We start from the raw sequence: 12,745 nt of genomic DNA, 5'->3' as shown, positions 1-12,745 counted from the left end.
TACCAATAACCCCCCTTCCACCCAAGAGTGTCCCATCTGGGAGTGTGTGTGTGAGAGAGTGTGTGTGTTTTAGTCTTTGCCGAGTTCCTTTCTTTGCCAGGCGGATGATACACAGTTTCGTCTCTGGTGCCATGAAGCACAGCTACTGTGTGGCTTCATGGGTCTTTCTGTAGGAGTGATACACACAGCTGGAGCCTCTTTATTTTTGATCTCGCTCACATGTGCTGTGTGACTTTTCTATCTCCGTCTGTAAGAGTTCTGAGGACCAGTTTTTGTAGGATATTCCCTTTCTTTGTGTTCTGTTTCTCTCCATTTTGTCCTCCACCGTTTTTCATTTTTGAATGATACTCTGAGGAGGCAGTTAGCCAGAAGGGGAAAGAAAAACATTCATGTGTAATATCTGCTTAATTGTTAGGCTGTGAATGATACCCATCTAGTATATTTCCAATTATAAATCTGTCTTAATAAAGAATTCATGTAAATGATCGCCTACCCTCTTCAGTCAAATTCCCAGACTTATTTGGGGCAGCTAAGTTTAGCCGCTAACTTTCTCTGTCAACACTCCTCCAAGACAAGACATAGCTGCAGTCTTTCCGTGAGGTCATCCTCAGTTAGGAGTTCTGGTCTAGACTAACTCACCGCTGGCAACGGAAGACGCTGTATTTTGCCAAACCCACGCTGTGGTATAACTCCTGGTTCCTGCTCCCTGCTCTCTGTCCCGGCTTGGAGAATTCTAGTGATTAGGCCCTGCACGTAGAGCTGATCTGGCAGTCTCACCCGCGTCTAGAGGCCAACAGGGCCTGAGTGACTGACTCCATTAGTGTAGTCATACTGCACCGTGAGTCATACTACATGCTTATCAGCACATCATATCACATGAATACTAATGTATAGGATGTAGATGTACTGAAGGGCAATTTAGTATTACATAATAATGGCAATGATAAACTCTGTTTTACTGTTGGAAAAACTAATTTTTCAATTCGTTTTTATTTTCTACCCGTTTTGCCTTTTAAGAACATGGACGGATTAAGATGAGATGAAGAAGTAGACAACAAAATGGCAAATATGTCAACAAAGACAGGAATATGACAATACTACACCTCCCAATAGCGTTATGCAGTGTATAGAGCATAAGTAGAGTGTTGTGGTGTATTCCAGCCGATCTCTGACCAGCGCGTCTGTCCCTCAGAACCAGCCAGCCTCAGCCCTGGGCAGCAGCCTACTGCGCTGTGACAAACTGGACCAGGCTGAGATCAAGAGCCTGCTCATGTGCTTCCTGCATGTCCTCAAGAGCATGTCTGAGGGTAAGACCACACCTCTCTCTAGTGCAAGTACATGATTATATGAGGGGGGTGGATATGCTTAGTGACCCATGTTTTCTACAGCCAGTAGTTTCCCCAAGACTTCATCCCACATGACCCCCTATCCTCTATCCCCTATCCTCTATTTAGTGCACTGCTTTTGACCCAGTGCCATCTGGGACGCAGCGCAGGTGACTCTCTAACTCCCTTCTATCCTTCGTTCAGATGCTCTGTTTACATACTGGAACAAGGCCTCGTCTGCTGAGCTCATGGACTTCTTCACGCTAGTAGAGTAAGAAGTGAACTCGGCTTGGCCGTGTTGATGTAGTCCTGATGCTACTCCATACCATTTACCGTGCATATCGGGGGATGTTTAAGCGTCCTCTGTCCACATTGAGTAACGATGAGTCTCCCAACGTTTTTGTTTCCAGGGTGTGTCTCCATCAATTCCGATACATAGGAAAAAGATCCATCGCAAGGTAATGTTGCCAGAATGGTTCAATTGGTTGTATCGCGCTTGTATGTAAAACCTGTATATGAGACTACATTCATCATTTATTACACTTTCATATATTTTATATGTTATTGTTTATATAATTGTGTTGATTCAAATGTTATGTTAATGTTGTGTGAATATTGTCCAACCATTTTAGGGACATGATATTGTGCTATTTTAAGGTATAGGAATGAATGTCGTTTTGTAGTAACACTTGAAACCAGAACACAAACCAGTGACTGATATTTCTACCAATAGGCCCAAAACAGTACTAATGTGTGGTTTGTTGAGCTTGGTTAACATTGTGTGTACAGTAAAGCCCCTGAAACACTACACCATATAAACACACTATACAGTACGCTCATAATTTGCCTTTGGACTCTGGCACACACATTCGCTGTGGGAGCTCTCTGCCGGACACACTGATGGCTATGGGTCTCACTCTCCACTCTCTCTAACCCACCACCACTCTCTCTCTGTTTTTCTATTCATTTTAAATGCTGGCAAGTTTAATATAGTTTTATTAAAAAAACATGGCTCCTGCCCCCTCCTGCTTGGGTAAGACTAGAGGTGGAATTAACTCTCCTATACTAAAAGCATGTTGTCTTCTCTCTTTTCTGATTGGCCATCTTATAACAGCACACAACTGATTGGGCATGTAATAGCACCTCATTACTCTATCCTGACATAAGCGTCACCGTATATAGTGTCTGTCACTGTCATGTGCATGCGCTGGCTTCTGCTGCTACTAACTGCTGTCATGCTGATCTGGCATTGTCTGACCCATCGCATGAGAAACACCCTTCTCTGAATCGCCTCACCGCTATGATTTTACTTCTCAACACTGAATCAGGACTGTATAGATGATCACAAATGGGAAGAGTAGCAGTGTGTTAAATTCGCTCCAAGATGCTCCAAATATACCTAAAGCAGACATTTGTTCATGTCCTAGAGGTGTGCTTGATTTTCTCTTTAACCCTTTTTCTAGCCTGGGAGACAGTTCATGATTAAGACGACCACAAAGGAGTCTTAAACTGATCTGGTTACCAGGCTATACATTATATCCTACCATTTTTTAAATCAATAGAATAGTTAGGTATAATAATATCCAGTCTAACCTGCTTGACTAACCCTGGTCCTGCTGGTAGTGAGCCACTCGTCTAACAGTGTCCTGTTTCCTCATCAGGAACCAGGAAGGGGTGGGACTCGTAGCAGCACATGAGCGGAAGTCTCAGACTCTGCCTGTGTCCCGTAACAGGGCGGGAATGATGCATGCCCGCTTACAGCAACTCAGCAGCCTGGATAACTCATACACTTTTAACCACAGTAAGTGCCCCCAAACACCCACCTCTAAACCAAAGGCCCCTCTGCTCCTCCCTCTGTAGTCAGTCATCTCATCATCATCATCATCCTCTTCATTAGAATCATGTGTGCCAAACCCAAGTCCAAAGTCAGCCGTTCTAGAGCCGTCCATGGATGTTGTGTTTTTGCGTGAATAAAAGTTATGGGTGTTATCCTAGAGAGTACATGAACCCTTGGGTTGAAGGGATGGTTTTCATCGGGCCAAGGTCACCGTGTAACGTTATACTGACTTCGCAGGAAAGCAAAAGAGATTCAACTCTATAGTATAGGGTGTCTGTTACATGATTCCCTTTTAATGAAGTGGATTTCTTTGTGTTTTCAGTGTAAGAAAGATTTCAAGTGTTCTTGGAATATCTGTAGACCATGGTAAGAATGTATCAGGTCAACGACAGGCAGCTTTCAGACTATTAGCTCTGTTCATCTGGTTAAATTAAGAGCATGCCATTTTAGCTGAGAATGAGGCGTTTTAAACCCTCTGATCCCTCTATCCTGTTCATTTCTGTTCCCTTAACTCATTTCTTTGTATCCAAACCTCTGAAAAATCACAAGTAAAATGCATTTTGTTTTCAACTCCACGGAATATTATTTCCTCCTCTGAAGCAAGTTTTTTTAACCTTGATACTAATGATGACTAATCTCTCTGATTGCATCGCAAATTGCACCCTAGTCCCTATACCAGAGCCCTATGGGTCCTGTTTAAAAGTAGTGTACTAAATGGGGAATAGGGTGCAATTTGAGACTCCGTCAGAGCACATACGAATTTAGGGGTGATTTGAAAGTGCTCCAGCAGTGTGTTTGTGTGTGTGTGTGTACCCTGCAGCCTATAGCCACTCTGATGCTGACGTGGTGAACCAATCGGTCCTGGAAGCTAACATCGCCACGGAGGTCTGCCTCACCGTGCTGGACACTCTCAGCATCTTCATCATGGGATTCAAGGTACACTCCTAGCTGTGGTTTCTGTTGGTGATAATAAGCGGTCCTCAACATGTAAAAGTCATCTCAATGCCTTACTCATGTGATTATGTTATCTAAAAGTTGAAACTCCCTCTTCAGTTTTGGCTTACCAATCACTGACAAGAACACAATCCTGCTTATGTACAGTACATGCATTTGTTATGTCTTGTTTTCCATTTGCTTGGATATGTCACCTTTTTCCCACTTCTTACTTGATGTTGTCTTACTGCCAGTCCCGGGCTTTTGAAGATAACTGTCTGTACTTTTATGTCCTCAGACCCAACTCTGTTCGGACCATGGCCACAACCCGCTCATGAAGAAGGTGTTCCAGGTGCACCTCTGCTTCCTGCAGATCAACCAATCAGAGACTGCCCTCAAGCAGGTCTTCACCTCGCTGCGCACCTTCATCTACAAAGTAAGGAGGCCAGTGGTCCTCAACACTTCGCAGTAGTGAAGTGTTTTTCTCTCCCTGTCTTAAATGTGCCGAGTATCTAATCATCACTGTGTGTGTCTTGTTTCCAGTTCCCCTGCACCTTCTTCGAGGGTCGTGCGGACATGTGTGCGTCGTTCTGCTACGAGATCCTGAAGTGCTGCAACTCGAAGCTGAGCTCCATCCGCAGCGACGCCGCCCACCTCCTCTACTTCCTCATGAAGAGTAACTTTGACTACACCGGGCGCAAGTCCTTCGTCCGCACTCACCTACAAGTGAGAGAGAGAGAGAGGGTTTCCCTTCTACATGCTGATACATTTGTCTCCTCAGAAGATCTCTATGTAGCAGCACACTCTATGGAGCTTTCCCAAAGAGTGGCATGGTTGATGGTTATGGTAGTAGTTTTGTATTGATGTGTGCGTTTCCTGCCCTCACGCCCAGGTGGTGATCGCCGTCAGTCAGCTGATCGCTGACGTCATCGGTATCGGAGGAACCCGCTTCCAACAGTCCTTGTCTATCATCAACAACTGTGCCAACAGTGACAAGACCATCAAGGTCAGATCCCGATGGGGACACTTCTCATTCAAACTGCATGTCATCAGTATTGCTTGGTCTTTAATGAACATATTATATGAAATATATTACAGCCAAGGTTGGACCACTTGAATAATCTGCTGTATTATCCTGTGTAGAACACCGCTTTCCCGTCAGATGTGAAGGACCTGACCAAGCGGATCCGGACGGTCTTGATGGCCACAGCTCAGATGAAGGAACATGAGAGAGACCCGGAGATGCTGGTGGACCTGCAGTATAGCCTTGCCAAGTCCTACGCCAGCACGCCCGAACTCCGCAAGACTTGGCTGGACAGCATGGCCCGCATCCATGTGAAGAATGGAGACCTGTCCGAGGTCTGTACCAGGCTACGGGTCAGAATTTGGGCCTGAAAATATGAGTAAAAGTCAATGCCAGAGGGATGGGTGTTATTTTGATATGTGTAGTTATTTAAGGAATGGATTATGGTAGAATCTCTCTATACACAGTATGATGATGTTATATGTTGAATTCAAGTCATGTGGGTGGCTGGTAAAACATACTGATCTATCTGGGATGTTCTCTGTTGTTCACAGGCAGCCATGTGTTATGTGCACGTGGCGGCACTGGTGGCCGAGTATCTCCGGAGAAAAGGTGCGTTTTCCGTCAGCAGTAGAGATGTTGCTGATGATTGTCTTTCGATGGTGCCGTTGTCTCTTTTCAAGGCAGGAGAACTTCACAAGGGGTTCATGAATGGTCAGCGCATTGTGATTTTAATGAAATTATTGGATAGTTATTAGTTTGTTATTAGTCAGTAGTCCAATACTATACTGTGATTAGTGTACATAGCACTATGTAATTTGTCATTCTTTCTACGTTCCGATACGATCAGGGGCCGTATGTATTAGTGATGGGGGAGAAAACCGATACAGTGACACACAGGGATCTTATTTTTGACGATATAGGGTGTTGTTTTGACAATATCGCAATATTATTTCTGCGTTAGTTGGCTGTACCTGCACCAAAACTCCTTCATAGCCTTTTCTCCATCTTCTTTTTAAATAGGGAGACAGTTTGTTTTCAGCACTTTTATTTCTATGACTGATCAAAACTCGTTTTCTCATGTCTCTCTCTGTCCCACTGCAGCAGACATATGGTGAGGAATATGTTTGGAACATCAAATCGCAATAAAATGGCGCTGTCGGATCGCAATACATATACAGTTGAAGTTGGAAGTTTACAGACACCTTAGCCGAATACATTTAAAATGCGTTTTTCAAAATTCCTGACATTTAATCCTAGTAAAAAATTCCCTGTCTTAGGTCAGTTAGGATCACCACTTTATTTTAAGAATGTGAAATGTCAGAATAATAGTAGAGAGAATGATTTATTTCAGCTTTTATTTCTTTCATCACATTCCCAGTGGGTCAGAAGTTTACATACACTCAATTAGTATTTGGTAGCATTGCCTTTAAATAGTTTAACTTGGGTCAAATGTTTCGGGTAGCCTTCCACAATAAGTTGGGTGAATTTTGGCCCATTCCTCCTGACAGAGCTGGAGTCAATGAGTCAGGTTTGTAGGCCTCCTTGCTCGCACACGCTTTTTCAGTTCTGCCCACACATTTTCTATGGGATTGAGGTCAGGGCTTTGTGATGGCCACTCCAATAGCTTGACTTTGTTGTCCTTAAGCCATTTTGCCACAACTTTGGAAGTATGCTTGGGGTCATTGTCCATTTGGAATACCCATTTGCGCCCAAGCTTTAACTTCCTGACTGATGTCTTGGAATGTTGCTTCAATATATCCACATAATTTTCCTCTCTCATAATGCTATCTATTTTATGAAGTGCACCAGTCCTTACTGCAGCAAAGTACCCCCACAACATGATGCTGCCACCCCCGTGCTTCACGGTTGGGATGGTGTTCTTCGGCTTGCAAGCCTCCCCCCTTTTCCTCCAAACATAATGGTCATTATGGCCAAACAGTTCCATTTTTGTTTCATCAGACCAGAAGACATTTCTCCAAAAAGTACAATCTTTTTCCCCATGTGCAGTTGCAAATAGTAGTCTGGCTTTTTTATAGCGGTTTTGGAGCAGTGGCTTCTTCCTTGCTGAGCTGCATTTCAGGTTATGTCGATATAAGATTTGTTTTACTGTGAATATAGATACTTTGTAACTGTTTCCTCCAGCATCTTCACAAGGTCCTTTGCTGTTGTTCTGGGATTGATTTGCACTTTTCGCACCAAAGTACGTTAATCTCTAAGAGACTCCTTCCTGAGCCGTATGATGGCTGTGTGGTCCCAAGGTGTTTATACTTGCGTACTATTGTTTGTACAGATGAACGTGGTACCTTCAGGCATTTGGAAATTGCTCCCAAGGATGAACCAGACTTGTGGAGGTCTACATTTTTTTCTGAGGTCTTGGCTGATTTATTTTGATTTTTTCCCATGATGTCAAGCAAAGAGGTTCTGAATTTGAAGGTAGGCCTTGAAATACATCCACAGGTACACCTCCAATTGACCCAAATCATGTCAATTAGCCTATCAGAAGCTTCTAAAGCCATGACATCATTTTCTGGGATTTTCCAAGCTGTTTAAAGGCACAGTCAACTTTGTGTATGACCCACTGGAATTGTGATACAGTGAATTATCAGTGAAATAATCTGTAAACAATTGTTGGAGAAATTTGTTCTGTCATGCAGAAAGTAGATGTCCTAACCAACTTTCCAAAACTATAGTTTGTTTTTACAAGAAATTTGTGGAGTGGTTGAAAAACGAGTTTTAATGACTCCAATCTAAATGTATGTAAACTTCCGACTTCAACTGTAGAATCGTGAGAATCGCAATACATATCGTATCTCCACCTAAGTATCGTGATAAAATTGTATCGTGAGGTCCCTGACAATTCCCAGACCTAGTATGTATCAAGCGGCTCAGAGTTAGAGTGCTGATCTCGGATCAGGTCCTCCCTGTCCGTATTCAATGTGATCTAAAAGGCAAAACTGATCATAAATCAGCACTTTTTCTCTGAGATGATTGATACATACAGCCACATATTTTGTCATGTATCACTATAATCTGTCGGTCTGTGTTGTTTCACACACAGCTTCTTAACACCAGAGGGATAATCAGCTCTGTGAAAGCAGGTCCACTCATAGCACACTGTATAAGAGAGCAATTATCTGTTTCCCTGACAACAAAGTTTGACCTTTTGCCTGTTAGTACACCAGATAATGTTCTGAATGAAGCTATATTTCGCCCTTAGTTTATAACCTGTATAAAACACCTCAGAAAGAAGAAAATGTCTGTCTATTTGGTTTATTGATGATGGTCCCATCTCCTTAACGTCCGTAGGCATGTTCAAGCAGGGTTGCTCAGCCTTCCGGGTGGTCACTCCCAACATTGATGAAGAGGTGTCCATGATGGAGGATGTGGGCATGCAGGATGTCCACTTCAACGAGGTGAGAGACTAGCAGCCTGCAGCTCTCTGCTGCCAGGTCAAGACATGAGTTCTGGTGCTCGTTTGAATGTCCTTTTTTTGGGCGGGGCATTCACAATTCTTATCTTTTTTTAATGATCAGTTTATATCCTTGGATCATTTCCAGCACACTTGCTGCTCAATTTTGGAGTTTGCACTTTCCTGGAGATAACTAGGCAGCTATCTTGTAGAGATGTTATCTGTGAATCAGCTCTGCTCCTCACTATCAAACAACATGCAAAACAAAAGTACTTAGGGAACAACATGCAACCAATTCCACATCTAATGATACGCTTGAATGTATTACAAATAAATCCTCTCTGTTCTCTAATAAGGCACAGTGTAGCTTATCATTGTGGCATATGATAGCCGTCCAATAGCCATTTAGAGTTGATGCGGAACAAATGTGCATTTAAATCCCATTTTCGTATCCTGTTCACCACATCCTCATTATACAGGATGTCATTGGAGTTATACAACCGTTTATGTTGTTGCATCAAGGACAATAGGCCTCTAAGTACTTTCTCTTTGCACTAACCTTCATAAAGCTTTCTAAATGTTCATAAAGCTTAGAAATGAAGCCCTCGTGTTGTCTGTAGCCAGATCACCTTTTGTGTGGACACCATATGAAAAGTGTTGTTTTCTCTCATCCTTTTCTCCAAAACAGGATGTACTGATGGAGCTGTTGGAGGAGTGTGCTGATGGCCTGTGGAAGGCTGAGCGCTATGAGCTCATCTCGGACGTCTACAAGCTCATCATCCCCATCTATGAGAAGCGTAGGGACTTTGAGGTACAGCAGCAGACCTGCACCCTCTGTTGCTTCCACTCTCAAGGTCACGGGGCTCAACAGTGAAGGATAAAGGCCCATACATTGATTCAAATATGCTGGTTCTTATCGGTGTGTTTCTCAATTCCACAGAAACTGGCTCACCTGTACGACACGCTCCATCGTGCCTACAGCAAAGTGACAGAGGTCATGCACACGGGCAAGAGGCTGCTGGGCACATATTTCAGAGTGGCTTTCTTTGGTCAGGTGAGCTAGCGATTGAAATCTGACCGTAGGCTGTTGTATTACTATTGCTTTGCTCTTCCAAATACAGTATGCAGGTATTTAGATTTTGAACTAATTATATTTTCAATGTATTGCTTATGATTAATTCAAATTCAAGGTGCAAATGGCTAAATAAATGAATAAGTGCCCTTTATCCCCCCCCCCCCCCCCAAATAATCTTGATTTGAGCATGGGAGCCTGCTGGAAGCGTTTTGATTGATAAAAGCATGACCACGTCACGTGGCCTTTTATTATCTATTCTAATACTTTCCCCCCCCTGCTTCTTATCCTCTTTAAAGGCAGCGGTAAGTTCTGCAGTAGGATCTGCTCCCGAACAGCCCAAATCTGTCTGTGGTGTGCTGTTGCTGTAATCCATGCCATTTCTTTCAGCCAAAGTGTGCTGCTTAAAGCTCTTAGCAGTTACATTAACTCACTAACCTTCCGCCAACTTTTTTGTGTTTGGTTGTTGCAACAGCATTGCATGTTGCTGATTCAATGGAGTAATAGACTGTCTTCTTAGCTTCCATTTTCCAATGTTATTTTCTAAGTCTTCTTACACCTGATTCTTCCTCGTCTTTCACTGTGTTAACTCTTGTGTTTTGCAGTTGTTGCTTTTGACAGTTTGCTTTGTTGGCGTGGATAACCTTCATAGAACCATGTTCCTTGGTGTTACTTCTGTATGTGGTGTTATAGTGTGAACACTTACATGCTATAGTTGTAGTCTGGGTAGTGTTGGAATAACTATGATATTTTTTTTTTTTCTGTTGCTCTACCTACAACTCCGTAGCAGTACCAGTTTACTGACTCTGAGGCTGAGGTAAATGAATGAGAAAGCGAATAACGTGGTTGGCACTCTGCATTAGAGCTTAAGGCTTGTGATGTGCCCCTGTTAGTGCAGTCAGTGGTATTAACCGCCGCCTAGCTTATCCATCTCGACCCTCTACTACTCTCTGGCTTAGTGTTGCCCTGACAACAAGCATATTATTCAAGGTTCAATGGGAAGATTCCATTTTTCGTCTCTGTATCCATTCATCCAGGTGATAGCTACTTCCCCATTCAGCTACAGTGCTGAGGGATTTTTGTATTATTGTTTTTGGGGTATAAATACTGTGCACCCTTTGGAGTGAAATCCAAACCCCTGCGTCCGTCCTTTTATTTGTCCAGTAGCACTGATCCTAGATTAGTTTTGTTGTTTGTTTCTGTGCTCTGACTGCGACACAGATCCAGGGATATGTATTTTGGGAATATTTCTTGCTCTTAGGGTCGGGATATGAAATTGTTGCCTTCACTCATCCCATTTCCACAGACAATTAGTCAACATGGCGTAGTGCCTTGCTCATTTGTCTGTTATACTCTTGTTTTTAAGTTTTCATACTGCTTTTGACGTCGTTGTTACATGAACACCTTGACATTTGGGTTTTCGTTGGTTTCCTTTTCTCTAGTACTGTAACCATAGTGTGTGTTTTTGGCTTCCTCCTAGGGATTCTTTGAGGATGAAGATGGTAAAGAGTACATCTACAAAGAACCCAAATTCACCCCACTGTCAGAGATATCTCAGAGGCTACTCAAGCTCTACTCTGACAAGTTTGGCCCAGAGAATGTTAAGATCATTCAGGACTCTGGGAGGGTAAGTGTCAAATCTTTACTCTTGGTATTTGATCCTCGAGTTGTGATTGGTCATTCCTCTTATTGGTCATTTATGTTATGTGTTCTGATTGGTCTTTTGTGTTATGTGTCCTGTCCAGATCAACCCTAAAGATCTCGACTCGAAGTATGCCTACATCCAGGTGACCCATGTCACCCCGTTCCTGGAAGAGAAGGAGCTGGTGGACAGGAAGACCGACTTTGAGAAGAGCCACAACATCCGGCGCTTTGTCTTCGAGATGCCCTTCACCGTGTCGGGGAAGAAGCAGGGTGGGGTGGAGGAGCAGTGCAAACGCAGGACCATCCTGACCAGTAGGTGTTCCACTTCATCTAGACCGTTAAGGCCAATGAAGGGACACGGAGGTCAACATCTTATTCCAAATGTATGTTCGTGGACGTGCAGATTTGTAAAAGATTTTCCTATTGCTTACACAGTGAGACAAACCTATAGAGGACTCTCACGGAAAATAATGCGACGCAAATATCAGACGCATTCCTTATCGCTCAAACGTGATCCGTGCATAACTGCTTAGAACACTCCCTGCGTGTAGCTGGGAAAGGGGAGGTTATCCAGGTAATCTACAGATATGCGTAGTCCATGGGATCATGCTGCTGAGCAGACAACGGTAATAAAACACATTGGTCAACACAGTTCCAGTCACAGAGGAGTATTGATGTTAAATATGTCATAGTATCTTTAGTATTTACTTTGACAAGCACCTTATACCCATAGAAACCTTTGCTAGCATCCGGCATGTACCTGTGTCTCTACCTGGCATAATATTGCTGTAGGAAGGGTCCTGTGCAATAATGGAAATATCTGATTAGGTTCTGAGTATGTCAGCTCTTTGTTAATAATATTTCTTCATCTTAATTGGTTGTGTTTTTATTGTTGTACAGTGTAAAACACTCCAATGTACAAACTTCATCTTGTATCTTCATTATCTGATAAGGCTGCCTTGCCTCAAAGGTCTTTAAGTGAGTGAATGGGCAAGTCTCACGCCATCAAACCGCTTAGGACACATATCTGTCTGAACCCCTAATAAGCATATGTGTAGGTGAGGATGTTTTACGCACCTAATAGGTTGAGCAACCATGTTCACATCCATTTTCTCTCTCTCTCTCTCTCATAGCAACACACTGTTTCCCCTATGTGAAGAAGCGTATTGCAGTGATGTACCAGCATCACACAGACCTGAACCCTATAGAGGTGGCTATAGACGAGATGAGCAAGAAGGTGGCCGAGCTGAGACAGCTGGTTTCCACCAGTGATGTGGACATGATTCGCCTGCAGCTCAAACTACAGGGCAGCATCAGTGTCCAGGTGCAGGTCTATGCCCTCATAAACCACAATTCCTGTCCTCACTAGCCACATCCCCTGTCCTCACAGAGCACAGAAACACAACTTCCTCATTTTTTACCCAGTCACCTCTTCTATATGGCAAAGACATCCCTCAACTTTCCAATCTGAAATAAATGTTCTTCTTCTCTCCTTTTA

At 43.2% G+C, this 12,745-nt stretch overlaps 1 protein-coding gene across 8 annotated transcripts in view; it reads left to right on the top strand.

Annotated features, from left to right (window-relative positions):
• Nucleotides 1-12,745, top strand: part of LOC115109474 (dedicator of cytokinesis protein 9) — a 121,871-nt gene that overhangs the window by 107,093 nt on the left and 2,033 nt on the right. For 5 of the 8 annotated variants that reach the window (XM_029634471.2, XM_065012831.1, XM_065012849.1 and 2 more), the window contains exons 35-50: nucleotides 1,193-1,307; nucleotides 1,530-1,596; nucleotides 1,736-1,783; nucleotides 2,987-3,126; nucleotides 3,983-4,098; nucleotides 4,394-4,531; nucleotides 4,639-4,821; nucleotides 4,988-5,101; nucleotides 5,239-5,454; nucleotides 5,674-5,731; nucleotides 8,429-8,535; nucleotides 9,220-9,342; nucleotides 9,472-9,585; nucleotides 11,084-11,230; nucleotides 11,349-11,559; nucleotides 12,381-12,571. In XM_029634471.2, the coding sequence (XP_029490331.1) occupies nucleotides 1,193-1,307; nucleotides 1,530-1,596; nucleotides 1,736-1,783; nucleotides 2,987-3,126; nucleotides 3,983-4,098; nucleotides 4,394-4,531; nucleotides 4,639-4,821; nucleotides 4,988-5,101; nucleotides 5,239-5,454; nucleotides 5,674-5,731; nucleotides 8,429-8,535; nucleotides 9,220-9,342; nucleotides 9,472-9,585; nucleotides 11,084-11,230; nucleotides 11,349-11,559; nucleotides 12,381-12,571 (2,088 nt within the window). Of the gene's footprint in view, nucleotides 1-1,192; nucleotides 1,308-1,529; nucleotides 1,597-1,735; nucleotides 1,784-2,986; nucleotides 3,127-3,484; nucleotides 3,529-3,982; nucleotides 4,099-4,393; nucleotides 4,532-4,638; nucleotides 4,822-4,987; nucleotides 5,102-5,238; nucleotides 5,455-5,673; nucleotides 5,732-8,428; nucleotides 8,536-9,219; nucleotides 9,343-9,471; nucleotides 9,586-11,083; nucleotides 11,231-11,348; nucleotides 11,560-12,380; nucleotides 12,572-12,745 lie in introns of all 8 variants that reach the window. The other 3 variants (XM_029634480.2, XM_065012851.1, XM_029634490.2) reach the window with 1 other exon arrangement.

The sequence above is a fragment of the Oncorhynchus nerka genome, linkage group LG3, assembly GCF_034236695.1.
Source record: "Oncorhynchus nerka isolate Pitt River linkage group LG3, Oner_Uvic_2.0, whole genome shotgun sequence".
NCBI lineage: Eukaryota > Metazoa > Chordata > Actinopteri > Salmoniformes > Salmonidae > Oncorhynchus > Oncorhynchus nerka.
Note: the sequence above shows the minus strand (reverse complement) of the source record. Positions and strands in the feature narration are given on the sequence as shown.